Source organism: Thalassophryne amazonica, chromosome 19 (assembly GCF_902500255.1).
Source record: "Thalassophryne amazonica chromosome 19, fThaAma1.1, whole genome shotgun sequence".
Taxonomy (NCBI): Eukaryota; Metazoa; Chordata; class Actinopteri; order Batrachoidiformes; family Batrachoididae; genus Thalassophryne; species Thalassophryne amazonica.
In genome coordinates this window covers 3375447-3403410 of record NC_047121.1, presented here as the reverse complement: position 1 = coordinate 3403410, position 27964 = coordinate 3375447, and the positions used below count along the sequence as shown (strand labels likewise).

Here is a 27964-nt window from a genome sequence, read left to right as displayed (position 1 = left end):
GATACTAACTTCACTTTCCTGCAGTAGAAACAGTTTTTCGCTTTTTGTACATTTTTAACATTTGATTACTTTGTACAAATGTCTACGATTTAACATAATGAGAAAGAATATACAGTGTGAAGTTCTAATGACAGAATTTTGTCGTGTACATTCTGGTACTTTTCTATGCATTTTATTGTGCTTTTCTCTTTTTTAAATTAAGATTCTTGTCCCTAAAGTTGCTATTTATTACTGTACATGAGTTTGCATTGTTCTGTGTTTTTATAACCTGCAGTCCATTTAATTTAACCGTTACAATAGAGTGACCACTAGATGTCGCCATCGTGGAACGTTAAGAGCGTTTCAAAACAAGCTTGGCTTCTAGTGAAGCAGTTGGTTGAGATCGTCGGGTAACTTTTCTAAACTAAACGGTTTTTCTCTCTCTGACACAGAGACACTCTGGTTTCTCAGCCGCCACGTCAAAGTGTTAATAAATGAATCAAAGCTTTCTCAATAATCAATAAAGGTTCACTCACTTGAAGCTATTGATCATGGTTACTTTGGCGCAATCTGGTGGCTGTTTGTGGGTATTACACGTGCTAATATAACCACGTTGGGAAAACCGACAAAAACATTGCACATACATCCTTTGTACAAAGTAACAAAGTATCACATGATGACAGCCTATAAAGTGACGTTAATTTAAATTACAGTATAAGCGAACAAAATAGCACATTTGTGAAATTAAAAGTGAAAACTACGTACTGCATTTGTCTAGAAAGTCTGTGTAGATCCAAACGTGTAACAAAACATCGATATAAGAAAACATTTTCACCTGTTAGTTCTAAGATATATTTATAACAATACGTAAGTTTAATTATGAAACTTTTACATTCAGGCAAAAGTTGTAGTACTGTAAATTAGACTATATATGTGTAAACTTATTATAGATTTCAGAATGTATCAAGTAAAACAAGAAGTTCACATTTTAAATAGTTCATATCATTAGCAAAATTTAAAAAAAAGTGTAAATCAGTATAAAGGATTTTTAAAACTAAATATATAAATGCAAAAACTAAGTCAATGCCAATTATTTGTGAGATATAATAGCGCCATCTGCCAGCGTAATCAACTGATTATGACGTCATAAGCGAAGCAAAGGAAAACAGAAATAGAGGAATATTCTTCCATGACCCATCTGTCCACAAAATAACATTCTGGAGGCTACTTCTGACTTATACTGTAACAAAGAGATAAACAAGCAGTTGCAAACATATAACTACATTCGGCCATTTGGCAGAAGTCAACATCATTTCTGTAAGATAGTATTTAAAAGTACAAAGACTGTACACACATTCAATCACAAACATCAAATGCAGCGAAACAGTCGCACAATGTTTCTTCTTTAAAGTTCTAGAAATAAGATAATCGAGCCGCCCCTCAAAGGATTGAAACTATATGATATCCTTCGGGACTTCGGGGAAGGAAGCTTCGGCTGAGGGTTCATTGCACTGCGGGTTCACCTACAAATGAGACCACCGGAAGTGTCTCGGCAGCCATCTTGCTACACTCAGTTTGGTCAACTGGTCAACTCAAGCACGCCCTTTGAGCGCACACCTCCGTATCAGACTTCAAAGCTTAAATATGGCTTAACATATTTCTCAAAATATTTGAAGTATAAGAAATGTATTTGCTTGTAGCCAATTTATTGTTCACTATATCGCGTTTTTATTTATTTTTTTTATCACATAGTATTTGACTGTGGATGGCTGTGAAAGGTCAAATTGAAGGTCGTAACATTTTAACTCAGTTTTAGTCAGCATGGATTAAACATTGTGGAAGGGTTGTGGGTTCAGTTATAAATTGTTTCAACTTTCCCCAGAATCCATCAAATATCAAGGCCACACAGAACAGATATTATACAATCACTCAGTCACAAAGAATTAATTTGTAGGAGTTAATTTGAGCAAGCATTTGAAGACGAGTGAGTGAATTTTAAATGTTTATATGAGTTGCTGTGGTTATTTATGTATATTGTTTGTGTCCTGTCTTTTTAAGCTTTTTTTTTAGAATATTATTTTCTATTACCATATTACACATTAGACTGGTTTCTTTATACACTTATTTTGATGAACTGTCATTAGTTTTAAGACGTGGGTGCAGTAAGATGGCCACCATCTCCAAGAGGGTAGATCAGCGGTACTTTTGCTTAAAAAAATCGACACTGGTGTCGAAATGTGTTTCAGACATCACTACGCTAACAACACCGAGAAGGAGGAGAAGAAGAACTGACATCAACACACACCTTACGTCAGGCGAGAAAGCGTAGAAGAAGCTTCACGAGAAAAAAAAATACATATATAATATCAACAAGAAGCAGATTTCTGAAGGCATAAAGAAAACAGGACAGGCTGCGGAAATGTCCAAGAGGCCAATGAGAGCGGCGGAGGAGCGCGTGGAACCGTAACGGTGAGTTTAAAGCACCGTGAAACGAACAGCAGGGGGCGCTCGTTTACGCAAACAGCGCCGCGTCGTCTAAATTTGCGCACAAAATGTTTTCTGTAATAAAAGCAAACGGTTTATCGGCCATCACACCCACGCGCCGTGTCGCCGGAATGGTAACTTTGTGTCGGTGCTGCTGGAAGCGTCATGTTAGCCTAGCTGTTAGCTTAGCCCTGTGTTGTGGTTCAGGGTTCCTGGGCGGAAGAATGAGGAAGTGGCCTGATAATAATAACAATTATTATTATTATAAAAGAATAAGGACACAACTCACGGTGTCACACGGTTTACACAGAACCGGGTGTCTGAGCGGAGGACTGTAATAACTGTGTTATTACAGTTGGCCGTCAGCGGAATCACGACACGGAAAAGCTCTCGTTTTCTTTGACAGCTTCTTGTCTTCATCCTTCAACCAGCGGAAAATAACGTACATTTTGTTGTTCTACTGCCTTGTTGTGATAAATATATTTACTTAATCAGTGAGTACTTTTTTTTTTTTACGAATGATTTCATGTGGACACGTTGAGGTCTTTGAATCAGCAGCTCCGTTACATTTAAAGATTCCTGAGGTCAGCAAAACTGAGCAAAACCTCCAATGTAACTGGGAAAAAAATGAAACAATATGAGTTTACATTTAAACAGTATAACAGTAACGTACTCCTTCCCATGTGTGGTCAGTCACTTCAAAATATAATGAATGTAATTTTCAGATGGGGGTCATGTTGACAGTTCCAATCAAGTTGGAATGTTGTGTAAAATGTAAATAAAAACAATACAATGATTTGCAAATCCTCTTCAACCTATATTCAATTGAATACACCACAAAGACAAGATATTTAATGTTCAAACTGATAATCTTTATTGTTTTTGTGCAAATATTTGCTCATTTTGAAATGGATGCCTGAAACATGTTTCAAAAAAGCTGGGACAGTGGTATGTTTCCCACTGTGTTACATCACCTTTCCTTCTAACAACACTCAATAAGTGTTTGGGAACTGAGGACACTAATTGTTGAAGCTTTGTAGATGGAATTCTTTCCCATTCTTGCTTGATGTACGTCTTCAGTTGTTCAACAGTCCGGGGTCTCCATTGTCATATTTTGCGCTTCATAATGCGCCACACATTTTCAATGGGCGACAGGTCTGGACTGCAGGCAGGCCAGTCTAGTACCCGCACTCTTTTACTACGAAGCCACGCTGTTGTAACACGTGCAGAATGTGGCTTGGCATTGTCTTGCTGAAATAAGCAGGGACGTCCCTGAAAAAGACGTTGCTTGGACGGCAGCATGTGTTGCTCCAAAACCTGGATGTACCTTTCAGCATTGATGGTGCCATCACATGTGTAAGTAGTCCATCCCATGGGCACTAACACACCCCCATACCATCACAGATGCTGGCTTTTGAACTTTGCGCTGGTAACAATCTGGATGGTCTTTTTCCTCTTTTGTCCAGAGGACACGACGTCCATGATTTCCAAAAACAATTTGAAATGTGGACTCATCAGACCACAGCACACTTTTCCACTTTGCGTCTGTCCATTTCAAATGAGCTCGGGCCGAGAGAAGGCTGCGGCATTTTTGGATGTTGTTGATGTTTGACTTTCACTTTGCATGGTAGAGTTTTAACTTGCACTTGTAGATGTAGTGATGAACTGTGTTAACTGACAATGGTTTTCTGAAGTGTTCCTGAGCCCACGCGGTAAGATCCTTTACACAATGATGTCAGTTTTTAATGCAGTGCCACCTGAGGGATCAAAGGTCACGGGCATTCATTGTTGGTTTTCAGCCTTGCCGCTTACATGTAGAAAGTTCTCCAAATTCTCTGAATCTTCTGGTTATATTATGGACTGTAGATGATAGAATCCCTAAATTCCTTGCAATTGCACATTGAGAAACATTGTTCTTAAACTGTTGGACCATTTTTCACATAGTTGCTCACAAAGTGGTGATCCTCGCCCCATCTTTGCTTGTGAATGGCTGAGCCTTTTGGGGCTGCTCTTTTTATACCCAATCAGGACACTCACCTGTTTCCAGTTAACCTGTGGAATGTTCCAAACAGGTGTTCTTTGAGCATTCATCAACTTTCCCAGTCTTTTGTTGCCCCTGTCCCAGCTTTTTTGAAACGTGTTGCAGGCATCCATTTCAAAATGAGCAAATATTTGCACAAAAACAATAAAGATTATCAGTTTGAACATTAAACATCTTGTCGTTGTGGTGTATTCAACTGAATATAGGTTGAAGAGGATTTGCAAATCATTGTATTCTGTTTTTATTTACATTTTACGCAACGTCCCAACTTCATTGGAACTGGGGTTGTAATTACCTTGACAGATTCTAGTGATGGGAATGTATGGGTGCATCCAAACAGTACAGTTGTGATGCTAATTGGATGAATATCACAGCAGCAGGTGGTACAAGCACCCTGTCAGTGTATCCACGATCTGGAGGCTGTGGACTCGGTGTGACCCCTCAGACAGCAGAATGGCTGACCACACACTCACAGATCGTGTTTTTAACAGCACCACCTGTGAAAACTGGCTGCAACAATGTTTTATTTCAAAAGAACAGGATATGAATTGAACTTTACAAAAATTATACTAAACGTACCAATATCATGTCCAAAAAGACACAACAGAGTGCATTGGACATTTTGCTCAGCATATTTGAGAAACAGCTTGGCTTGAAAATGTTGTTTATAATATTTGTGTTTTTAAAAAAATAAATCAATGATTCAGTGTTGGATCTCTAATTCAGTGACGCAATGATGCAACAGTTGTCACTGATCTTCTGTTGCGTCATTGCTGTTGTAATTTGAGGATTCAGCAGAAGAATCCAGGTGATCTTTGTGTCCTGGCATATAAAAACAGCACAAATGTGTTTTTATTTTCTGTCAGTGACTTTTTTATCTTTTCTTTCCAGGCTATGAGTTTCTCTGTGCACAGAGAAATCTTAGATGAAGCGATGCTTGAGAAAGGCAAGTTCTACATTCATCAGTATGTGCTGATTCAAATGAATTAATGCTCGTGTGAGAATACAGAGACACATACAGACATGAAGTGACAGCACACATTCAGGTACATCACCGTGCGAAACAAAGTGAACAAGCCAGATTAGAGTCATCAGCTCATTTCCCTCTGTTGTTCCTAGTAGATGTTAGTTTGAATCCATGCTGTTGTAGGCTAAGACCCAGTTGTTCCATTCAGATGGGATATTTTGACGGCTGAAATGAAATATTTGTCGCTATCCTTAAAAACTCAGATTTTCAGATATACTGGAGTTAGCCAACCGTTGGAGTCAACCATTTCTGTTAAAAACATCCATGATGAGTAATGAGTCGCAAAACATGCTCACATCACAACAGTCACTGTTCATTTTTATTTGTATATTAATTATTAATGCTTACATACAAAGATTGGCGACACTGACGCCCCAGTGTTTTGACCGACAGGCACCATATTGTTTCCAACACCGGTGTGATTCTGCATTGAACAAACTGCAAAGCACACACATCTCAACACGGTGGGTTGTTGGATGTTTGGTTTAGTCTCCAAAAAGTTTCAAAATGATTAGATGATGTGCATATGGATGCACTAAATCTGAAAACTGATATAAAATGCATAGATTTCCAGCAGATACAGAAAGGAGATAAATATGGGAAAATAAAACGTCCAGCTCATGTGTCTCGCAGGCTTACGCACAGTGTGTAGACCTGACACGTCAGGCTTTTATATTATAATTAAGGCTGTCAAACTAATATGTTAATTTAGATTAATTAGTTATAGAGCCTATAATTGTTATGTGTCGGACGCAGCTCGGAGAACCGACCAGCGTTTGAAGGACCCAGTATGAAATAAGCAGAGCACGGTACAAAGGCTAACTGAATTTAATACATAACAGTGATAATATAATAACAAAAAGGTGCGGCCTGGCGTGGTGCGCTCCCAGCAGCGCTAACGGTCCGGAGCCAGAAGCTGTTTCGGACCCAAGGACCCCGCCGACACCCCCCAGGTGGCCGCAACAACCGAGTCTGTGAAAGAAGGAACCATTATGTGAGTCCACACTCTACACACAGAACACTTAAAGGTGTACAAACAGCAAACACTTCCTGGCTTGATTACTGATCAGCTTCCCAACCTGCAGGCATGGAACATCCAGTTCACAAAACTCCACTGCAGTGGAAGCTGATACATGACTAACAAACAGCTCAATACAATAAGGTGTGAGGGACACCACATTTACTGACTGTATAACTGTTAGTCACAAAATCTAACATACCTCAGGAAGTGTGCTGACGAGCGTGAAACCTCACCCCCTCCTCTTTCACAGACTGTGCATCAAACCTGGACGTTCTCAGCATCCGCTGTTGATGAGATGGCTCCCGAGACGACGATCTCACCCGTCTGGTCACAAGGTCGAGTCTCTGGCAAATACACTCTGTGCACTCCAGTCTTAAATGCCAACATGTTCCAATCCATCCAGATGCACCACAGCTGTGAGTCCTGACGAGTCGCAGGTGATCAGGGTGAGGTCCTGACAGCCTCAGCAACACAGCCACTCAGTCCCAAACGCACGCCACCTGGGAGGAAAACCAAAAAACAGAAACAAACCGGCAGCCAGGCCCCCCCAGCCATATAACAGTACCCCACCCTCACGGGAAGCCTCCCGGCGACCACACACACCTGGCCCAGGAGAAACACCCCCCTCCAGGGACCATGGCTGGAAACCGCGTCTGTGTTCATCCTCCAACAGACTGGTTGAACTGGCTGCATCTTTGCCCTTGTTTCTGACAGTCTCTTAGTACAGGTGTGGCCAGGAGTTCTTACACCTGTGCGGTCAGCCTTTATCCAAAACATGTGTGATTAGTCATAAAACAAAACAACCAAAACACCCCCCCCTCCCCAGGGGACCGTCCCATCAAACCCCAGGGAAGGGGAGAAAGGAAAAACAACCCAAACTTGAGCTCACAAACAAAAATGCCAAAATACCCCCCCCCCCCCCAGAGGACCGTTCCATCAAACCCCAGGGAAGGGGAGAAAAGAAAAACCCAAACTTGAGCTCACAAACAAAAATGCCAAAATACCCCCCCCTCCTCCCCCCAAACGACACGTAGGGACCAACACCCCCCAGAGGGCCACCCGCCAGCTCCAGGAGTAATAACCACGGCCGGGGTCCCTCTGGGATCCAACGTCACCCACGGGGACTACCAGCGCCTCCCAGAGGACCACTCGTCAACCCCAGGAGACGCCTCCCCTCATGACCAATGGACCCAGCCCCGGCCGTCCACGGCTAGATGGACCCAACGCCCTTTCCCCCCCAGAGGACACCACAGTCAAACCCTGAGGGTGGAAACTGGGGGGGGAAAACAAAAAGATACCCCAAACCCCCCCCCCCTCCCCTCCCGGGTGCAGAGGCTACCTGGGAAACGCCCAGCAGAACCTAACTGCACCCCTCCAGCAATGCCGACACTACGGCACACCCGGCTGGAGTCAGAGGAGAAGAGAGGGCATAACAAAAAACAAAGAGAAAAAACAACCCAAGTACCACCCCATCACCCCCCAGGGGACCGTCCCATCTAACCCTGGGGATGTGAAACAAAAAGAAATAAAAGAAAAAACAAACAGACCAACACACAGTTGTTTGGGTCCCTTTTTTTTGTATTTGTTCTTTGTCAGACAGGCTGCAGGGTCACAACCCCAGACAAATAGTGGACAACAAAAAATAAAATCCCACACAAAAACCAACTCAAACACCCACACAAAATGAACTAACACAAAATAAATCAGTGAGTTATACCGTCAAGCTCAACCAAATGGAACACACCTGTTCCTACTCAAGAGCTTGACGGTAACGTGATTCAGTCACCACAAGGGGGAACCAGAGTGCAAAAAATGAAAAAACCCCTTTGGCGACAGAAAAAACAAACGAGCTGCTCTTATGTGCGCAGCTGAGTGCAACACACAACCAAAATGTGCTCAACTAAATAACGCCGGAGCTGATACAACAGACGCAGTAGTTACCTTTGTCCGGGGAAACGGGGCTACGACTGTAGCACAGGAAGCCCAGCGACCCGTGCTAACAGAGCTCCGCCGTGCGCGTGAACCCATTACAAACGCACTCTTGCAGCTCCCGTTTACACCTCTTATCCGGTCGGAGTGCGACGCGAAGCCGTCGCCAGTCACACTCCACCACGACCCACGGATAAGGCACAACACAGGAACACGGCTGCAAGAGAGCACAAATCAGTATCCAGTAATGGGTTCTCAAACACGCACCTTCCGGGCGGAGAGCCCCGCAACTGATCCGGATAACCACTGAACGTCTGCTGCCGCCTTCCCGGCGCGTTACCGTCTCTGCTACCGCTGGGTCCGTGATGTTTGGCCAGAGACTACTGTTATGTGTCGGACGCAGCTCGGAGAACCGACCAGCGTTTGAAGGACCCAGTATGAAATAAGCAGAGCACGGTACAAAGGCTAACTGAATTTAATACATAACAGTGATAATATAATAACAAAAAGGTGCGGCCTGGCGTGGTGCGCTCCCAGCAGCGCTAACGGTCCGGAGCCAGAAGCTGTTTCGGACCCAAGGACCCCGCCGACACCCCCCAGGTGGCCGCAACAACCGAGTCTGTGAAAGAAGGAACCATTATGTGAGTCCACACTCTACACACAGAACACTTAAAGGTGTACAAACAGCAAACACTTCCTGGCTTGATTACTGATCAGCTTCCCAACCTGCAGGCATGGAACATCCAGTTCACAAAACTCCACTGCAGTGGAAGCTGATACATGACTAACAAACAGCTCAATACAATAAGGTGTGAGGGACACCACATTTACTGACTGTATAACTGTTAGTCACAAAATCTAACGTACCTCAGGAAGTGTGCTGACGAGCGTGAAACCTCACCCCCTCCTCTTTCACAGACTGTGCATCAAACCTGGACGTTCTCAGCATCCGCTGTTGATGAGATGGCTCCCGAGACGACGATCTCACCCGTCTGGTCACAAGGTCGAGTCTCTGGCAAATACACACTGTGCACTCCAGTCTTAAATGCCAACATGTTCCTATCCATCCAGATGCACCACAGCTGTGAGTCCTGACGAGTCGCAGGTGATCAGGGTGAGGTCCTGACAGCCTCAGCAACACAGCCACTCAGTCCCAAACGCACGCCACCTGGGAGGAAAACCAAAAAACAGAAACAAACCGGCAGCCAGGCCCCCCCAGCCATATAACAATAATGTCAAAAAAATTTAGCTAAATTAAATCTCATCAGTGCCTGGCCAGAAATATTTATTTTTAATAGCACCAATGAAAAATAACACCAAATGTCATTATTCTGGAAATAATAATGATTTCAGCACATCAGCAGAAAGGTGAGAGATAAAGAGTTTGTTACATTATTAAGCCAAACACCTGCTCATTCATTTTCTTATGGAGCTATTGCTTTAATAACTGTCACAGAAATATCTGAAATCTGTTTTATTGTGTGTGTGTTAAGTGCCGGGCTTTTGCCCTAAAATGCTCGATAGGCCTGAAACGATCATTAGTTAAACACAGTCGTGGACCTTTGAAACATGTAAACGGTGTTTAAAAAAGTATTTGATTCGTGTTTTTCATGTGTCAGTCACACTATGATGCTTTGAGGAACCGTATGAGTAACAAATATAATTTTGATGCTTGTGTTTGTTTTTATTCTGTACAAGTCCTTTTATTTGTTAAATGCGTTCCTTGTCAGCTGATCTCTGGCAAGTCCGTCAGAAAGTTTTGTGTGTGCTCAAAACTCTGAACGGACATCAGGCATCAGCTTCCATGGTGGTTATAAGTTTGTTTACCATTTGTCCTGTACTTTTTGTTACTTCTACAATACTCATGCCTTCATATCTTGTGGTTGTTCAGTGCTTCAGACTGAGCTTCTGATTGGCCAAAGATCCCGCAAAGGTTGCAAATTCAGCACCAGGGGAGCGAGGACAGTTCCCAATGCAGCAAAATGTGGTGCAGCTGTTCATTTAGTCGTCAGACTAAAGAAAAAGATGGGGTGGCTGTGTGCGTGTGAATCTGGTTGTCAGCGCAGAGAAGGGGCCCTAGAGAAGGAACGTTGTTTACAGTTCTCACTGTTGGAGTTGCACTGTACGCCAGCACAGTGTCAGCGCATAAACATAGTGAAGAAGTTTTACATCATGATCCCAGAGGGAGCCAGATACTAGCCACATTTATGTTCAAACCACAGCAAATCCTGCTCAAATCCAACTCCCCCAACCCACATACATGTCTTAAAACTGGGAAAATCCTTCTGTTGAATGCAGGTGTTTGCATCATCTGTCCATCAGACCCCAAAATCCACCGGAGACCGGCGGATTAAGTGATATTTGCCACCGGACAAATTATTTAAAACTGTTACTTTAATAAATCGTAGTGTGACGACACCTTTGATGTTCACTGAGCAGATATAGGAGCAGGTGATGTATAGACATGCATGATTGTTATTCACACAATAATAAATTAAACTGGCAAGTGTGTTTTTTTCCAACTTAAAAGTAATTTTATGGAAACAATTTCATATGTGTTATTGGGTAACAATAAGACAGGTATGGCTGTGGAGTTACAATCCAGGCTGTGTGTAAACACTAAATACAGTGTCCAGTGGATCGAGACAGGAAACAATACAGTGTCAAATTGCTTGTCACCATTCTGTGGAACTATTAATAAATATAGCAAATACATGAATAAACAGGATGTTGTTTATGTATTCATCTGTTTGTTTGCAGAACACAGGCATGTCCAAGACGTTAAGGATGAGCAGGAGGACTTTGCAATTTGCAATTCACCTGAAGGACTTGCAGGAGGATGTCAGAGTGTCACTGAACCAAGTAAACGGACCTCTGCAGAGATGGATCCCGAGACACACCAGTCCACGAGTAGCAAGAGAGTTCGAGTGTCTGACAAGGTAAACTCAGACTGTGTTTTCTGAAAGCATAGCGTTCAATTTAAATTTGTTACCTTTGACGAGACTGTCCACAGGCCGTTATCCTGTATGTTGTGTTGGGCTAACCGTTTATCAACCTCTTTGAATATTATTTAACTTTTCTAGACGGGGCGACACTTCCTAGAAGAGAGCAGCACATATGAACCTCTGTGCCTCGCTACAAATGGAGAGAACAGAGACCACGGCCAGGAGAAATCCACACTGTCCTACAGAAAACCTCTCTTCAGCATCTCCCACAGGATCACAGAGAAGAGGAACACGCCGAGTCTGGAGCAACAGGCCGCACACGGTGCCAGCATTCAGCTCAATTACAGAACTGACCTCTCACCCCGGGTCCAAGGTTCAGAGGAAAATGGCTCGTTTGGCTCCATATTAGGGCAGACTGCGTCTCCAGACTCGAGCCTGTATCCACTGATCGAAAAAATGTTTTACATTCTTAATACCCTCAATTCAAGCATGACTCAGCTGCACAGCAAAGTGGACTTGCTGACCCTTGAAGTCATGCGGATAAAGAAGCAGATCAAACCAGCTGAGATGCTGAGCGACTTCCAGCCTCCCCCCGAGTATCTGCTTACAAGCAACGAACTGAATCAGCTGATGGAGCAGACGTCCAGTTCCGGGGAGCTTGGGTGTCGGCTGCTGGTGCATCTCTTCCCGGAGATGTTCAAAGCCAGGGAATGTTCTCACGAGTGCACAGCAAGTAAGAGAACACTGGAGTCACTACATCTGCAGCTGATCCGGAACTACGTGGAGGCATGTTACCCTTCTGTCAAGAACAACAGCGTCTGGCAGGAGGAGTGCCTGCTTCAGATTAATGATTTTTTAAATCGGTTCTGGGCCCAAAGAGACATGGAAAGTGCGTGGCTGCCGAAGAAGCAGACAGCTGCAGGTGGTGGGGTAAAGGCAGAGCATCCGCAAAGCTATGACTTCATTAATGAACAGGGTCAGGCAGAACCCGTCTCTCTAGATAACCAACAGAGCAGCCTGGCTGGCTCAGACCTTACCTTCAGTACTCAAGCCACAGAGGAGCTGGATGATTCCTCCTCCCCTGAGGACTTTGTTATTTTTCTTATGCACCGCCTCTTCCCTGAGGTTTTTGAAGAGGGAAAACTGCCAGAAGGTTCTGGCAGTTTTAGTAGTGTGGGACAGCTGATTCTGGACTCTGACAAGATGGTAATCATAAGAAAGTACATGGAAGCAAACTTTCCTGATGTTCCAGAAGAGAGCTGGCTGCAGGTGTGCATTCAGCATATGGAAGACACGCTGGACGGTCCTCACAGTAACAGCAACGGGAGTGAAACTGATAACTACGATCTGGCCAACCTTTCCGACGATGTTTCGTCCTTTAAAGTTTCTGACTTGGGTGATATTGAAAGGCGCAGTCGCAAATCCAAGAAGTCCCTGCTGTCACCCGTAGATTTTGACAATCTGAAGATTCCACTTCCAGACTTTATTGTTCCACAGGAGTACATTTTGTCCAAGGAGAAGCTGAAGAACATCTATGAATGTAGCTTGTCCATTGGGAACTTTGCTTCTCGGCTGCTGGTGCTCATGTTCCCTGAACTCTTCACCCAGGAGAACACACGGAAGCAGTACAACTGTAGCGGTTCCCTCGGCAAAAAGCAGCTCGACCCTGTTCGCGTAAATTTGATCCGTCACTATGTGCAGTTAGTCTACCCACGGGCCAGGAACGACAGAGTGTGGATGTTGGAGTTCGTGGGGAAGCTTGACGAGCGGTGCAGAAGACGCGACACAGAACAGAGACGATCATACCTGCAGCAGCGTAAAGTTTATGGCCAAGAGTCAGACCAAGAAGCAAGGGACTTTCTCTGCCAGCTGAACCAGTTTCATTCAGACAGCATGAGGGAGGATCCAGATGTTGCCTCTTTACCCCCAGAAAAAAGCAGCAAAGACTTCTGCAAGATCCCTCTGGATGAGCTGGCTGTATCCACCCCAGACTTCCCCGTACCGTCTGTGTATTTGCTGTCAGACTCGGAGATTCGGGAAGTCGTTCAGCAGAGTCTCTCTGTTGGTAATTTTGCTGCCCGTCTGCTGGTGCGCCTCTTTCCCGAGCTCTTCACCCAGGAGAACCTACGGCTGCAGTACAACCATTCAGGGGCCTGCAACAAGAAGCAGCTGGACCCTGTGCGCCTGCGGCTGATCCGTCACTACGTGGAAGCGGTGTATCCCGTGGAGAAGATGGAGGAGGTGTGGCACTATGAATGTGTGCCAAGCATTGACGAACGCTGCCGGCGCCCCAATCGCAAGAAATGTGACATTCTTAAGAAAGCCAAGAGGTCGAGCACTGTGATCTAGTTACATTTCTTCACGGGAGAGGTTACAGTTTGTCAGTAAGATAATTGCACATTATGTATAAGCTGAAAATGCATCAGTTCGCTTTTACAAACTGTCACGTGGAGGATGAAACCAAGATGGTCCGTTTTGTTTCAGGGCTGTTCTTGGTCCTATTTTACCTTTTGACTGCAGCAGTAGATGTTGTAGTTTACACAGTCTTATTCTTGTTGGATTAAGAATTTAAACACCTATTTATAAGCCAAAACGGTTACATCGTATCTGATATACTTTCCTGATAAACATTGTAGCCTTAACAGTGATAGTAGGTAATGGCATAGTTGAGTTTTACTGTATGGACATGAAATCAGTCAGTGATTTTTTTTTTTTTTTCCTTTCTTCATTGCAGTTACTGATGTAGCATCATGCCACCACTGTATAAATAATGTGCTTATGTTAAGCCTTCTTATAGAACTTTGTATTAATGACAATTTAACATACACTCAACAAAAATATAAACGCAACACTTTTGGTTTTGCTCCCATTTTGTATGAGATGAACTCAAAGATCTAAAACTTTTTCCACATACACAATATCACCATTTCCCTCAAATATGGTTCACAAACCAGTCTAAATCTGTGATAGTGAGCACTTCTCCTTTGCTGAGATAATCCATCCCACCTCACAGGTGTGCCATATCAAGATGCTGATTAGACACCATGATTAGTGCACAGGTGTGCCTTAGACTGTCCACAATAAAAGGCCACTCTGAAAGGTGCAGTTTTATCACACAGCACAATGCCACAGATGTCGCAAGATTTGAGGGAGCGTGCAATTGGCATGCTGACAGCAGGAATGTCAACCAGAGCTGTTGCTCGTGTATTGAATGTTCATTTCTCTACCATAAGCCGTCTCCAAAGGTGTTTCAGAGAATTTGGCAGTACATCCAACCAGCCTCACAACCGCAGACCACGTGTAACCACACCAGCCCAGGACCTCCACATCCAGCATGTTCACCTCCAAGATCATCTGAGACCAGCCACTCGGACAGCTGCTGGAACAATCGGTTTGCATAACCAAAGAATTTCTGCACAAATTGTCAGAAACCGTCTCAGGGAAGCTCATCTGCATGCTCATCGTCCTTATCGGGGTCTCGACCTGACTCCAGTTCGTCGTCGTAACCGACTTGAGTGGGCAAATGCTCACATTCGCTGGCGTTTGGCACGTTGGAGAGGTGTTCTCTTCACAGATGATGCGAAGGAGATGTGTTGCACTGCATGAGGCAAATGGTGGTCACACCAGATACTGGTATCCCCCCCCCAATAAAACAAAACTGCACCTTTCAGAGTTGCCTTTTACTGTGGGCAGTCTAAGGCACACCTGTGCACTAATCATGGTGTCTAATCAGCATCTTGATATGGCACACCTGTGAGGTGGGATGGATTATCTCAGCAAAGGAGAAGTGCTCACTATCACAGATTTAGACTGGTTTGTGAACAATATTTGAGGGAAATGGTGATATTGTGTATGTGGAAAAAGTTTTAGATCTTTGAGTTCATCTCATACAAAATGGGAGCAAAACCAAAAGTGTTGCGTTTATATTTTTGTTGAGTATAGCAATGGATCACAGTAGCCTGTTTCTAATAATTCCAGTTAAAAATATGACTGGGCAACGTGTGTGTGTGTGTGTACACACACAGAAGTATATAAAAGAAGTTATCATTTGATGGTTGGATAATTTGTATTATACAGTTGGTATCTTCTCTATGTTAATATATAGCATTAAATAAATTATTTATACATAAAGCTTATGGATGCATATTTCTAACTGCTCTTGTAATTTAGACTTTCAATGTGAATCTATATAAACATTTTCCCATAATCCAAAGGGAGTGAGGTGGAATACTACACAGTTTTGGTTTTGCTGCATAAATGTTCTATGTACAACATAAGTCTGTGTATATATATATAGTCAACAGAACTCCTCCATTTGGTCAGTTTCAGTGACCAGTCAAGGAGTGCAAGAAGGAAAAAAAATATCCAGCACCTTCTAGAAAAATTGAACACTTAAAAAAAATCATCAATTACATCTAGAGAGGTTGGCCAGTTTGTTAATTCAGACATTTCACCACACAAAAAAATTACTACCACTAATATATTATGCAACAACTTGTCTGGCAGAGAGGAAGGTATCACGTGAGCTTGAGCACAGGTCTGTAGTTGCTTTTGTCTATTTCAGGGGTGCCCAAGTTCAGTCCTCGAGATCTACCTTCCTGACACTCAGTTGTCTCTCTGCTCCAACACACCTGAATCCAATGAAAGACTCATTAAAAGCCTGCTAACGAGTCTTTCATTGGATTCAGGTGTTTGAACAGGGAGACAACTAAGAGTGTCAGGAAGGTAGATCTCAAGGACCGAACTTGGGCACCCCTGGTCTATTTCATGATACAGTTCTGGCATTCAGAGGAGAAATTCTAATCCAATTACATTTGTTCCACAAATCTGATTGGTTAATCAGTTGAGATTTCAGACCATAAATTATCACGATGGTGGCGAAATATTCGACCATTTCACATTTTGATGTATTACCCCATGCCCTGACCGCGTTGCTACGCAGATGTCAGTAATGGCGCTGTTAGCTGAGAGCGAGAGAAACTAGTGCTGCGATGAAGATGCAGAAATGGGTGAATTTAATCTATTATACGAAAGTATTAATGTGGATTCTGATACAGAATTAATCAATGCAGTTGATGAAATGGAGAAATCTGTGGGTCTGTGCACTCAATTTCCAGTTTGGCACGAAGACGCTGTTGCTACGGTAAGATTCACCAACTGAAGTACTTAACAGAAAAATAAACCATGCAAAAATGGAATTGCATTAGAATGGGAATAACCCGCTTGTGTCTGATGATTTGCAAATGTTAATGCTGGATTATGGTCGCAAATATTCATCTTACTGGTGATGCGTTAGCGGAGCCTGTAAAACAACAGAGTTATTCCTTAATTAACGAGGACACACCAACAAACCACCTTCTTAGAAGGAAAAGGTACAAAAAATGCTTTAAGCAAAGTCATCAAAACAAACTTCAACTTTCCAACCTTCAGATTACAGCTTTATTGATGAACTGAGTACAGCGGCAAACGGTAAACATTGAAAATAACTACAGCTGTTCATAAGTTCAGGTTTTCATGATGCATTAGTGAAACTGCTTTAAAGGTCAAACTGGAGGTCAATATCGATCATATGGGGTGGGGGGGGTTGCCTTCACTGCACAGTGGTATTGCAGTCAATATTGTCCAAGGCAAATTCACGATTTGAACACCTCATCCAGCGGAAACTCTTTAGTTTTCCAACGTCTCAGTACAACTCTGTATTTCTCAGCATTTCTGGTTTCTCCCAAAACCTGTTTAAGGATGACCCTCATAACAGTAACTGTGTTTTTTTCTAGGTTCTGTGTCAGTACCAGGTCTAAGGTGTCCCCGACTTTGACCTGAAGAGAGAAACACACACAGGTTATCAGAAACAGTGTGCATGAAAACATTAAACACATGAGGGAATTTGCGGGACTGTGCAAACATTTTGGCACCTTTGAGTTTTGATTAAAAGTGTTTATTTGTTCAACAGAAAAATACCAAGTGTGAGTTCCAGTTGTGACTGATATTTAAATATTGAGGTCGCAGGACTCCTCCACTTGCCTCAAGTGGAGGAATTTAAGTATCTCGGTGTCTTGTTCACGAGTGAGGGACGGATGGAGCGTGAGATCGATAGACGGATCGGTGCAACATCTGCAGTGATGCGGTCGCTGTATCGGACCGTCGTGGTGAAGAGAGAGCTGAGTAGGGGGGAAAAGCTCTCGATTTACCGATCGATCTACGTTCCGATCCTCACCTATGATCATGAAATTAGGCTCATGACCGAAAGAACGAGATTGTGAGTACAAGCGGCCGAGATGAGTTTCCTCTGCAGGGTGGCTGGGCGCTCCCTTAGAGATAGGGTGAGGAGCTCGGTCACTCGGGGGGAGCTCGGAGTCGAGCCGCTGCTCCTCCACGTCGAAAGGAGTCAGCTGAGGTGGCTCGTGCATCTTTTCCGGATGCACCCTGGACACCTCGCTGGAGAGGTGTTCCGGGCGCGTCCCATTGGGAGGAGGCCCCGGGGAGGACCCAGGACACGCTAGAGGGACTACATCTCTCGGCTGGCTTGGGAAAGCCTTGGGGTTCCCCCGGAGGAGCTGGGGGAGGTGTGTGTGGATCGGGAGGTCTGGGCGGCTTTGCTTGAGCTGCTGCCCCCGCGACCCGACTCTGGATAAAGCGGAAGAAAATGGATGGATGGATGGAGGTCGCAGGAGCTCACAAGAATGTTGTACCACCGGTTTTAGGTCATCGCACAACCAATCGTGTGACAAGTTGTTATGATTTTTCATGCAGCTGTTCGTGCCACCTGATGACGACCTCAGTAACACCACTTGCCATGATCTGTCCTGTCTTGTGGCATGATTGGTTGGGCTATCAGGTCAGCAAATCATATAAATTTGTTGCATTTTAGGGCTATTTTGAACATTTTACTAAGAAAAACATGAAATATGTACTATGCAGATCAACAAACTCGTCACATTCAGGACCTTGGACAGCACCAGCTCCATCTGCTATTTTTCCACTGTTGATGAAAATGTTAGAATATTGTTGATCATTTGTTTGGTTTGTGTTGGTGATGCTGTGTGAAAGTCCTGGTAGATTTATTCTTGAACTCTTCTCATTTTGGTCACAGCACCCTCCGGGTTTTTTGGGGGGGGAAATTTTGAGCAGACTTGAAGTCAAACTGCCTCCTCACTCTGACTGGTAAGCGTTTCATAATTCAATGAATAAATAGGCACTAAAATAATGTGAACAAAAAACTTCCAGTTAATATTGTGTTTTGTGAAAATCAAAATTTAAGACTTTCTATTGTTTTCAAGCCATAATTAGAAATAACTTTATGAATGTGTTTTATTTAAAGTTATGACTACCCAATTTTTAAATATAAAATTCCAAAATTATCTTGGACAAAAGTTTTCAAGGTCATCATAAAATGACAACACAAGCAAAAAAAACAAAAACAAAAACATGCAGACAACCAGATAAACGACTGATGACTGGTCATGAAGACTGGTTCCACGATCAATAATGATTGCCACAACCTACTACACAATTGATTGTGGTTGTTCGTGCAACCAAGCATGCCAGCAGTCACAAGTACTCATGATCACAGACAAATTTGTGGAGACAGGATGAGCCAGTCAAACGCACTTCAAACCCCTGTGTGAGTTGGTGTGACCACAGTAGCTTAAGTGGTCTCCCAGCCAAGTACTAATCAGGCTCAGCTCTGCTTTGCTTCTGGGATCAGGTGCACACAGAGCAGACTGGCTGCCAAGAAACTCCTTTATGATCACCAACTTCATATGGCCAAAGATTACACAACAATAAAATCACTATGAAAACCAGGTTAAATACAATCCAGCCTTCCTCCAGGAGACCCACAAAGAAATTAGGGAGTTTCATCCCTTAAAATACTTTTTAAAATGTAAAGGGAATTAAACGCACCTAACACCTTTGCACAGTTGTGTCAAGTGAAACGGCACTCACCGATTTGCTTTTCTTGATGAGTCTCTGTCCATTTAGTCTGAGGCTGTTGCTGTAGAATGCATCCTCAATTTTACTGGTGAAAGAAAACAATGGCTTCAGTTCAGCTTGAGAGGATTTACTTTGGAATACTTGGGTGCCGCTCGCTGGTATTTGCTAATATGCACACAGAAAACTGAAAACGGCCACTGTGCATAGACTCACTTGCGTGACATGTCCAGCCCAGTTTTCAGCACGACATCATAGCGAAAGGACGGCATACTTTTCTCCACGTCTTTGTAGTCTTTTAACGTATCTGGGTCCTCATCTGTCTTTTCTTCATAGTCTCTGGCTTCATAGACGTCATCTTCCTCCTCCTCCTCCTCATCCTCTTCCTCCTCATCTTGTGTCTTTTTTCCAGGACTTCTCTTTCTGCTTTTGAACCTCAGATGGTGGACGGACCAATTTCTGACGGCGTCTCTGGCACGGAGAGCAGGTCTTTGACATCCGTGTGAAGGGAAAGCCGAGCAGCCCCACAGCTGCCGTGTGTGTATGGTCCTGGGACACCATTCAGTCTGACTCAGTCCGTACCCAGCGGCCAGCAAGTGGCGAGGGTTCAACCGTCCGAGCTGCCTCATGGCAAGTGCCTGAACCACCAACTTCTGCATGCTGGTGCGTCACCCAGTCACTAGAGAGAGAGAGAGAGAGGAACGTTTGTGTCTGTGTCTGTGTGTGTGTGAGTGAGTGAGTGAGTGAGTGAGTGAGTGAGTGAGTGAGTGAGTGAGAGAGAGAGAGAGAGAGAGAGAGAGAGAGAGAGAGAGAGATTTTGCCTCTGTACACCACAAGGGGCTTGGGCTTTTACAGAGCCCAAGAAGAAACCTTTAAAATGTGTTTTCTCCACAGTCCAACATGAGCTTATTTTCAAAGAGGAGAAAAGAAAATAGTGAAAATAAGAAAACCTTCACATTTGAGAAGAAATAAGGGAATTTGTTTTTTATGACTCAATACGAGCATCAAATAATAATCCATTAATCATTGCAGCTCTAAAAATCAGTGTAAGAAAATCACATGAAATTTGGAATGTCTATACATTAATGTTACAATAAAAATTAAATGTGATTTATTTCTAATTCATTCAAGAAACATAAATTAACCTGATTTCTTTACAGGTTTGCTGCCCACTTTTATTGTGGCTGACGCTGCAGTCTGTGGTGTTCTCTGCAAATCACACTTACCATAAAACAGTAATATCTGTGTTCTTAATCATTCTAAAACGTCACTGTGAAGTTAAAACGTGGCCGTATTTGTAAAGTGAAATTCTTTTCGTACGTAGCGTCTCTCTCATTGGTCAATATAGTTCACGTGGTCATAAGGCCACATACTTAGATTCCTAAACTGCGTTAAACACAGCCACTAACTTTAACTTTAACCATGACAAGGCTGCGCTACGTACGAATAGACTTGGAATTATTAATACGGCTACGTACGAATAGACTTGGAATTATTAATACGGCTACGTACGAATAGCTACAAGCTAACACCTGCCTTTTCTGTCTTGTCATTACATCTGCAGTTCCCCCCGCTCGTCTAATAGCGAATAAACGCAAGATATTGAAACTTTAGTGTGAAGATCTGTTGTTTACTTCAGAATCTCACTCACCTAAGGAATAACCTTTCATATCGTGAAATTTTGGCGTCTCTCGGCACTTCCTTCCTTCCTTCCTTCCTTCCTTCAGAGTGAGTGTCGAAACTGTGCTGCTGCCTATCGTACAGGAGGGGAACTGCACCATGTTGTGACAGCCAAACCACAAAGGCAAAAATGAGACGCAGCTTCCACAAAACAATAATAATTCGATTTATGTTGATTACTTTGTCAGAGGATTGTATATTTCAACGTTAAGACTCCTAATTGTGGCTATACTAAAATACGAAATGGAGCGAAATGGAGCCTGATCATCACGAAATGGGGGTAAAATATAATGAAATGGAGCAGACTGACTCCAAATATGATTAATTGCAGGCAAAATATTTGAGATGTGGCTACAGTGTAAAATCTCAGTGTACTTTTATACATTAATATTGCCATCACAGAAGTGTAAATTTCCTTTGCCTTTGCCTGGGAGGTCATGGTGTAGTGGTCAAGCACTGGGACCAGATCATCCTCAGTCCCTTAATCCTCCAGTTGCTCCCAGTGTGCAGTTGAGCACCTTGCATAGCAGCAGCCCGACATCTGTGTGTGTAATTTATGTATGTGTGAATGGGAGGCATCATTGTAAAGCACTTTGAGTTTCTGATTCAGATGGAAAAGTGTGATATAACTGCAGTCCATTTGCCAACGGCACTGACACAAACCCATGGCAGATCCTGACTTTTGGACTTGTAGCTGATAACAGTGTAGCTGGTCCTTTTTGTCTTTGGTCAAAAGCACATAATGTAAATTTCTTCCAAAAAAAAAAAGATCTGGAACACTGATTTGTCTCACCGCCATAAGCGTTTCCACATGTCCAACCCCGTGTGTCCAACCCAGAGGCGTGAACACCACTTATAGACATGGTGACATAAGGATTTGGGTTTTTAAGTTTTACACAGTAAGGTTTAAGTGGCATTTGTCAATATAAAGCCGTATTGTAGTGCTTGACCAATGTTTCCTATTCATGTGGTTATATCTGCTATTGATGAATGTCTCAGAGATCACAAGTGTTCATCTTATGGTTATATCTTTGCTCTTTACGCACCAAAATGCTGTCAGATTCCTTGAATCTGAATAATGATTTTATGTACTTTAAAGAGGGCAGCACGGTGGCTTAGAGATTAGCACTGTTGCCTCACAGCGCAAAGGTCATGGGTTCAATTCCCTCCTGTGGCCTTTCTGTGTGGAGTTTGCATGTTCTCCCCATGTTTGTGTGGGTTTCCTCTGGGTGCTCTGGTTTCCTCCCACATCCAAAGACACGTGGGTTAGGTGGCTTGGAATCTTTTGATTGTCCGTAGGTGTGTGAGTGGGTGTGAATGTGTTTGTTTGTCTGTTTGTGGCCCTGCGACAGACTGGCGTCCTGTCCTGGGTGTATCCCGCCTCACACTCTATGACTGCTGGGATAGGCTCCAGCCCCCTGCAACCCTTGATTGGACTAAGCGGTTGAAGATGAATGTGTGTGTGTGTGTGTGTACTTTAGAGGGAGAAATATGCAAATCCCTTCCCATCTTTCTTTGAGGAAAGGGATTTCATTGTTTTAAACCTTTTTGTTAGTTTTCTTGTGCATTTGTTAACAATCTAAAGATCCTGTGCTCATCTTTGCTCCTCAAAGACTCAGACATTCATGGATACTGCTTTAGTATCAAGTGATGATTTCAATCAGCTGTTGACATCACTTGTTTGAAAGAACATCATTATTTCATGATTTTTAACCTCACTATTATCTCTAAATTACCTACGTCCCAACTTTATTAGGAATGTGTTGCAGGCCTGAAATACAAGAATGGATGTAATATATCAACAAATGAAATGAAGCTGACCTGACAAAACATGAAATGTCATATGTTCATACTGTTTCCAGTGAATTCAAAGTCAAACTAAATGTAAGAAAATCTGCAATGATCTGGGAATCCTGGTCAGTATGTTGGTATTACAGCTCTGATCCCATTGAGCACGTTTGCAACCTAGAGCAAAAATGGGTGGAGCCAAAACAAATTCAGTGATTCCACCAGGTGTGATGACTCGAGCAGGAAACATTTTAAATGCACACACAAGTTTATTCCAGATGTTTATTGCACCTTTTCTTTCAGTTGGAATACATAAGTTCAAATGTAATTAAGATCATTATGCAGCCCACTGAAACATTTTACAAGATGTTTTCTCTCTGAGCAGTTATCTATTTGGCCATGTAACAGCTACAGTTATTACATGTAGGAAATGTTCACTAACATTCAACTTTAATACAATTCATAATGTCAGCTGGAGTGCATAATACGTTTGTCTCTACATCATTTAAAACAATGTAAGAACAAGGTTTTATTTGTTCAGGTGCATTACATTTCCTTTGTTGTTGTAAAACAAACAAAATAAAAATGTACATAATAAATGACGTGAGGTTGTATCTGTGTGTAAAAACCGTCAGTTTCACCCTAGCTGCAGAACTGATGAAAAACCAAATGTCAACATCTGAACTCTGTGTGCTGCATTCTGTCAAAAACACACATCCAATACACACTGGACTGGGAAACAAAATACACATACAATTTGGGAATAGATTTGATGTCAGGTTCTCTCTTTTTTGTGCAGCACAGAGTCTGTGTTTTGGGCAGATGATGACTGATGTGCTGTTCATGCAGTCAGATCCATAAGTATTTGGACAGTGACGTATTTTGCCTCTATACACCACCACAAAAGCACTGAAATGAAACAATCAAAATGTTGTTTTTTTGTGTGTGTAGACTTTAATCTTAAACTCAAGGTGTTTAACAAAAAGTTAGCATAAAGCATTTAGGAATATAGAAAATTTTATGCATCGTGCCTCCATTTTCAGAGGCTATAAATAACTGCATAACTGCACTGAATAACTTTTGTCTGTTGTGTCACCAGTTACACAGCTTCATAATGGATTGTAACAGAGGTGAATAAAAGAAGCAAAATTACAGTTAGTTTACCAGCAGGGACGCGGGAGACACAAGACTAGATCTGATCTGTTTTCTTCTATTTTATTTTATTCAGTTTTATTTGTTATTATCTATCGTCCACCTGGTCGTTACTGTGAGTTTCTCTGTGAATTTTCAGACCTTTTGTCTGACTTAGTGCTTAGCTCAGATAAGATAATTATAGTGGGCGATTTTAACATCCACACAGATGCTGAGAATGACAGCCTCAACACTGCATTTAATCTATTATTAGACTCTATTGGCTTTGCTCAAAAAGTAAATGAGTCCACCCACCACTTTAATCATATCATAGATCTTGTTCTGACTTATGGTATGGAAATACAAGACTTAACAGTTTTCCCTGAAAACTCCCTTCTGTCTGATCATTTCTTAATAACATTTACATTTACTCTGATGGACTACCCAGCAGTGGGGAATAAGTTTCATTACAGCAGAAGTCTTTCAGAAAGCGCTGTAACTAGGTTTAAGGATATGATTCCTTCTTTGTTATGTTCTCCAATGCCATATACCAACACAGTGTAGAGTAGCTACCTAAACTCTGTGAGTGAGATAGATTATCTCGTCAATAGTTTTACATCCACATTGAGCACAACTTTGGATGCTGTAGCTCCTCTGAAAAAGAGAGCCTTAAATCAGAAGTGCCTGACTCCGTGGTATAACTCACAAACTCGCAGTTTAAAGCAGATAACCCGTAAGTTGGAGAGGAAATCGCGTCTCACTAATTTAGAAGATCTTCACTTAGCCTGGAAAAAGAGTCTGTTGCTCTATAAAAAAGCCCTCCGTAAAGCTAGGACATCTTTCTACTCATCACTAATTGAAGAAAATAAGAACAACCCCAGGTTTCTTTTCAGCACTGTAGCCAGGCTGACAAAGAGTCAGAGCTCTATTGAGCTGAGTATTCCATTAACTTTAACTAGTAATGACTTCATGACTTTCTTTGCTAACAAAATTTTACAAAAATTACTCATAACCATCCCAAAGACGTATCATTATCTTTGGCTGCTTTCAGTGATGCCGGTATTTGGTTAGACTCTTTCTCTCCGATTGTTCTGTCTGAGTTATTTTCATTAGTTACTTCATCCAAACCATCAAAATGTCTATTAGACCCCATTCCTACCAGGCTGCTCAAGGAAGCCCTACCATTATTTAATGCTTCAATCTTAAATATGATCAATCTATCTTTGTTAGTTGGCTATGTACCACAGGCTTTTAAGGTGGCAGTAATTAAACCATTACTTAAAAAGCCATCACTTGACCCAGCTATCTTAGCTAATTATAGGCCAATCTCCAACCTTCCTTTTATCTCAAAAATTCTTGAAAGGGTAGTTGTAAAACAGCTAACTGATCATCTGCAGAGGAATGGTCTATTTGAAGAGTTTCAGTCAGGTTTTAGAATTCATCATAGTACAGAAACAGCATTAGTGAAGGTTACAAATGATCTTCTTATGGCCTCGGACAGTGGACTCATCTCTGTGCTTGTTCTGTTAGACCTCAGTGCTGCTTTTGATACTGTTGACCATCAAATTTTATTACAGAGATTAGAGCATGCCATAGGTATTAAAGGCACTGCGCTGCGGTGGTTTGAATCATATTTGTCTAATAGATTACAATTTGTTCATGTAAATGGGGAATCTTCTTCACAGACTAAAGTTAATTATGGAGTTCCACAAGGTTCTGTGCTAGGACCAATTTTATTCACTTTATACATGCTTCCCTTAGGCAGTATTATTAGACGGTATTGCTTAAATTTTCATTGTTACGCAGATGATACCCAGCTTTATCTATCCATGAAGCCAGAGGACACACACCAATTAGCTAAACTGCAGGATTGTCTTACAGACATAAAGACATGGATGACCTCTAATTTCCTGCTTTTAAACTCAGATAAAACTGAAGTTATTGTACTTGGCCCCACAAATCTTAGAAACATGGTGTCTAACCAGATCCTTACTCTGGATGGCATTACCCTGACCTCTAGTAATACTGTGAGAAATCTTGGAGTCATTTTTGATCAGGATATGTCATTCAAAGTGCATATTAAACAAATATGTAGGACTGCTTTTTTGCATTTACGCAATATCTCTAAAATCAGAAAGGTCTTGTCTCAGAGTGATGCTGAAAAACTAATTCATGCATTTATTTCCTCTAGGCTGGACTATTGTAATTCATTATTATCAGGTTGTCCTAAAAGTTCCCTAAAAAGCCTTCAGTTAATTCAAAATGCTGCAGCTAGAGTACTGACGGGGACTAGAAGGAGAGAGCATATCTCACCCATATTGGCCTCTCTTCATTGGCTTCCTGTTAATTCTAGAATAGAATTTAAAATTCTTCTTCTTACTTATAAGGTTTTGAATAATCAGGTCCCATCTTATCTTAGGGACCTCGTAGTACCATATCACCCCAATAGAGCGCTTCGCTCTCAGACTGCAGGCTTACTTGTAGTTCCTAGGGTTTGTAAGAGTAGAATGGGAGGCAGAGCCTTCAGCTTTCAGGCTCCTCTCCTGTGGAACCAGCTCCCAATTCAGATCAGGGAGACAGACACCCTCTCTACTTTTAAGATTAGGCTTAAAACTTTCCTTTTTGCTAAAGCTTATAGTTAGGGCTGGATCAGGTGACCCTGAACCATCCCTTAGTTATGCTGCTATAGACGTAGACTGCTGGGGGGTTCCCATGATGCACTGTTTCTTTCTCTTTTTGCTCTGTATGCACCACTCTGCATTTAATCATTAGTGATCGATCTCTGCTCCCCTCCACAGCATGTCTTTTTCCTGGTTCTCTCCCTCAGCCCCAACCAGTCCCAGCAGAAGACTGCCCCTCCCTGAGCCTGGTTCTGCTGGAGGTTTCTTCCTGTTAAAAGGGAGTTTTTCCTTCCCACTGTTGCCAAGTGCTTGCTCACAGGGGGTCGTTTTGACCATTGGGGTTTTACATAATTATTGTATGGCTTTGCCTTACAATATAAAGCGCCTTGGGGCAACTGTTTGTTGTGATTTGGCGCTATATAAAAAAATTGATTGATTGATTGATTGATTCTATGAAACTCCTCCAGGTCCAACTTGAACCAAGGACCTTCTTGCAGCAGTGCAAACCACTAATCCTCTGTATTTCTTAATGATTAATGTAAATGAAGTCCAGGACATAGTCAGTCACCTAAAAATGCACATGCATCCATCCCCTGATTTTTCTAAAGAAAACTGGCTGTAAAATTGGTGACTTTTAAAAAATAATCTTTCTATTTATTTTGTCTAATTATTTATGGGATTTGAAGATGGAGGCATGGTGTATATAAATGGTTGTAATTCCAAAATGGTTATTGTGATATAAAATTTTTTGAACCCATTCAAATTAAAGTCATCAGTTTACACTACACCCACACTTTGATTGATGATGTCATTTCGACTCCTCTGTCGTGATGCACAAAGGCAAAAATACAACAACAAAAAAGGACAAAATATATGCATCATTGTCAATATACTCATGGGCCTGACTGTATGTGTTGTAAATACATTATAAAGCTCTCTTTTCTGGCCGGGTCTATCCACAGCTGTCGGTGGGTTTTCTGACATGAAGCTGAACTGTAAATCTTATGGACATAAACAGCTTTGAAAACATATTTTGTTGAACACAACGTAATCATCTAATCTTTCGGGGATACACACCTCTGTGTTTGACTACTTCTGTTCAAATTAACACATATAAGATACATCCTGATGATTTTCTTGTGCTTTACTTTCATCATCCTCATCTTTTTTTCAAACATTAGTCTGTGTTCACATATCATGCAAATTTTGTTACATCATGAAAAAGCTTTAAAAAAATCTGTCAACAGTTAAGTTTTTGTCTTTTCCCAATAGCTGCATGGACGTTTTAGGCATTAGCTGCATGAATATGAATTAAAGTGTTCACTCACTCAGTGTGACATTATGTTCGACCAACTTAAATGTGGTTTCAGATTAAATGGTGAATGTAAA

The 27964-nt window shown here is 42.2% G+C and overlaps 2 protein-coding genes and 1 long non-coding RNA gene across 6 annotated transcripts; 2 read left to right on the top strand and 1 right to left on the bottom strand.

Annotated features, from left to right (window-relative positions):
- The first annotated feature begins 95 nt into the window (after positions 1 to 95).
- On the top strand, positions 96 to 16125 carry LOC117532121. The gene is made up of 3 exons (XR_004566789.1): positions 96 to 273; positions 2641 to 2642; positions 16115 to 16125. It is a non-coding gene; the product is annotated as an uncharacterized LOC117532121 (long non-coding RNA).
- bend3 (BEN domain containing 3) lies at positions 2254 to 27426 on the top strand. Of its 3 annotated transcripts, XM_034195394.1 has the most exons (5): positions 2254 to 2448; positions 5396 to 5450; positions 11242 to 11420; positions 11565 to 13810; positions 27416 to 27426. In XM_034195394.1, exons 2-4 carry the CDS (start codon positions 5399 to 5401, stop codon positions 13773 to 13775), a joined length of 2442 nt encoding a protein of 813 aa, XP_034051285.1. In that variant the 5' UTR covers positions 2254 to 2448; positions 5396 to 5398; the 3' UTR covers positions 13776 to 13810; positions 27416 to 27426. The 3 variants fall into 3 exon arrangements, with proteins under 3 accessions (XP_034051285.1, XP_034051283.1, XP_034051284.1); XM_034195392.1 differs by lacking the exon at positions 27416 to 27426 and having other exon boundaries at positions 2255 to 2448; positions 11565 to 14242; XM_034195393.1 differs by lacking the exon at positions 27416 to 27426 and having other exon boundaries at positions 2255 to 2451; positions 5399 to 5450; positions 11565 to 14242.
- On the bottom strand, positions 16852 to 21084 carry mtres1 (mitochondrial transcription rescue factor 1). Of its 2 annotated transcripts, none has more exons than XM_034195395.1 (4): positions 21007 to 21084; positions 19572 to 20034; positions 19371 to 19443; positions 16852 to 17242 (listed from the first exon to the last, which is right to left on the bottom strand). In XM_034195395.1, the coding sequence occupies exons 2-4, from the start codon at positions 20012 to 20014 to the stop codon at positions 17060 to 17062; spliced, it is 699 nt and encodes a 232-aa protein (XP_034051286.1). In that variant the 5' UTR covers positions 20015 to 20034; positions 21007 to 21084; the 3' UTR covers positions 16852 to 17059. The 2 variants fall into 2 exon arrangements, with proteins under 2 accessions (XP_034051286.1, XP_034051287.1); XM_034195396.1 differs by having other exon boundaries at positions 19572 to 20072; positions 21007 to 21075.
- Positions 27427 to 27964: the final 538 nt, after the last annotated feature.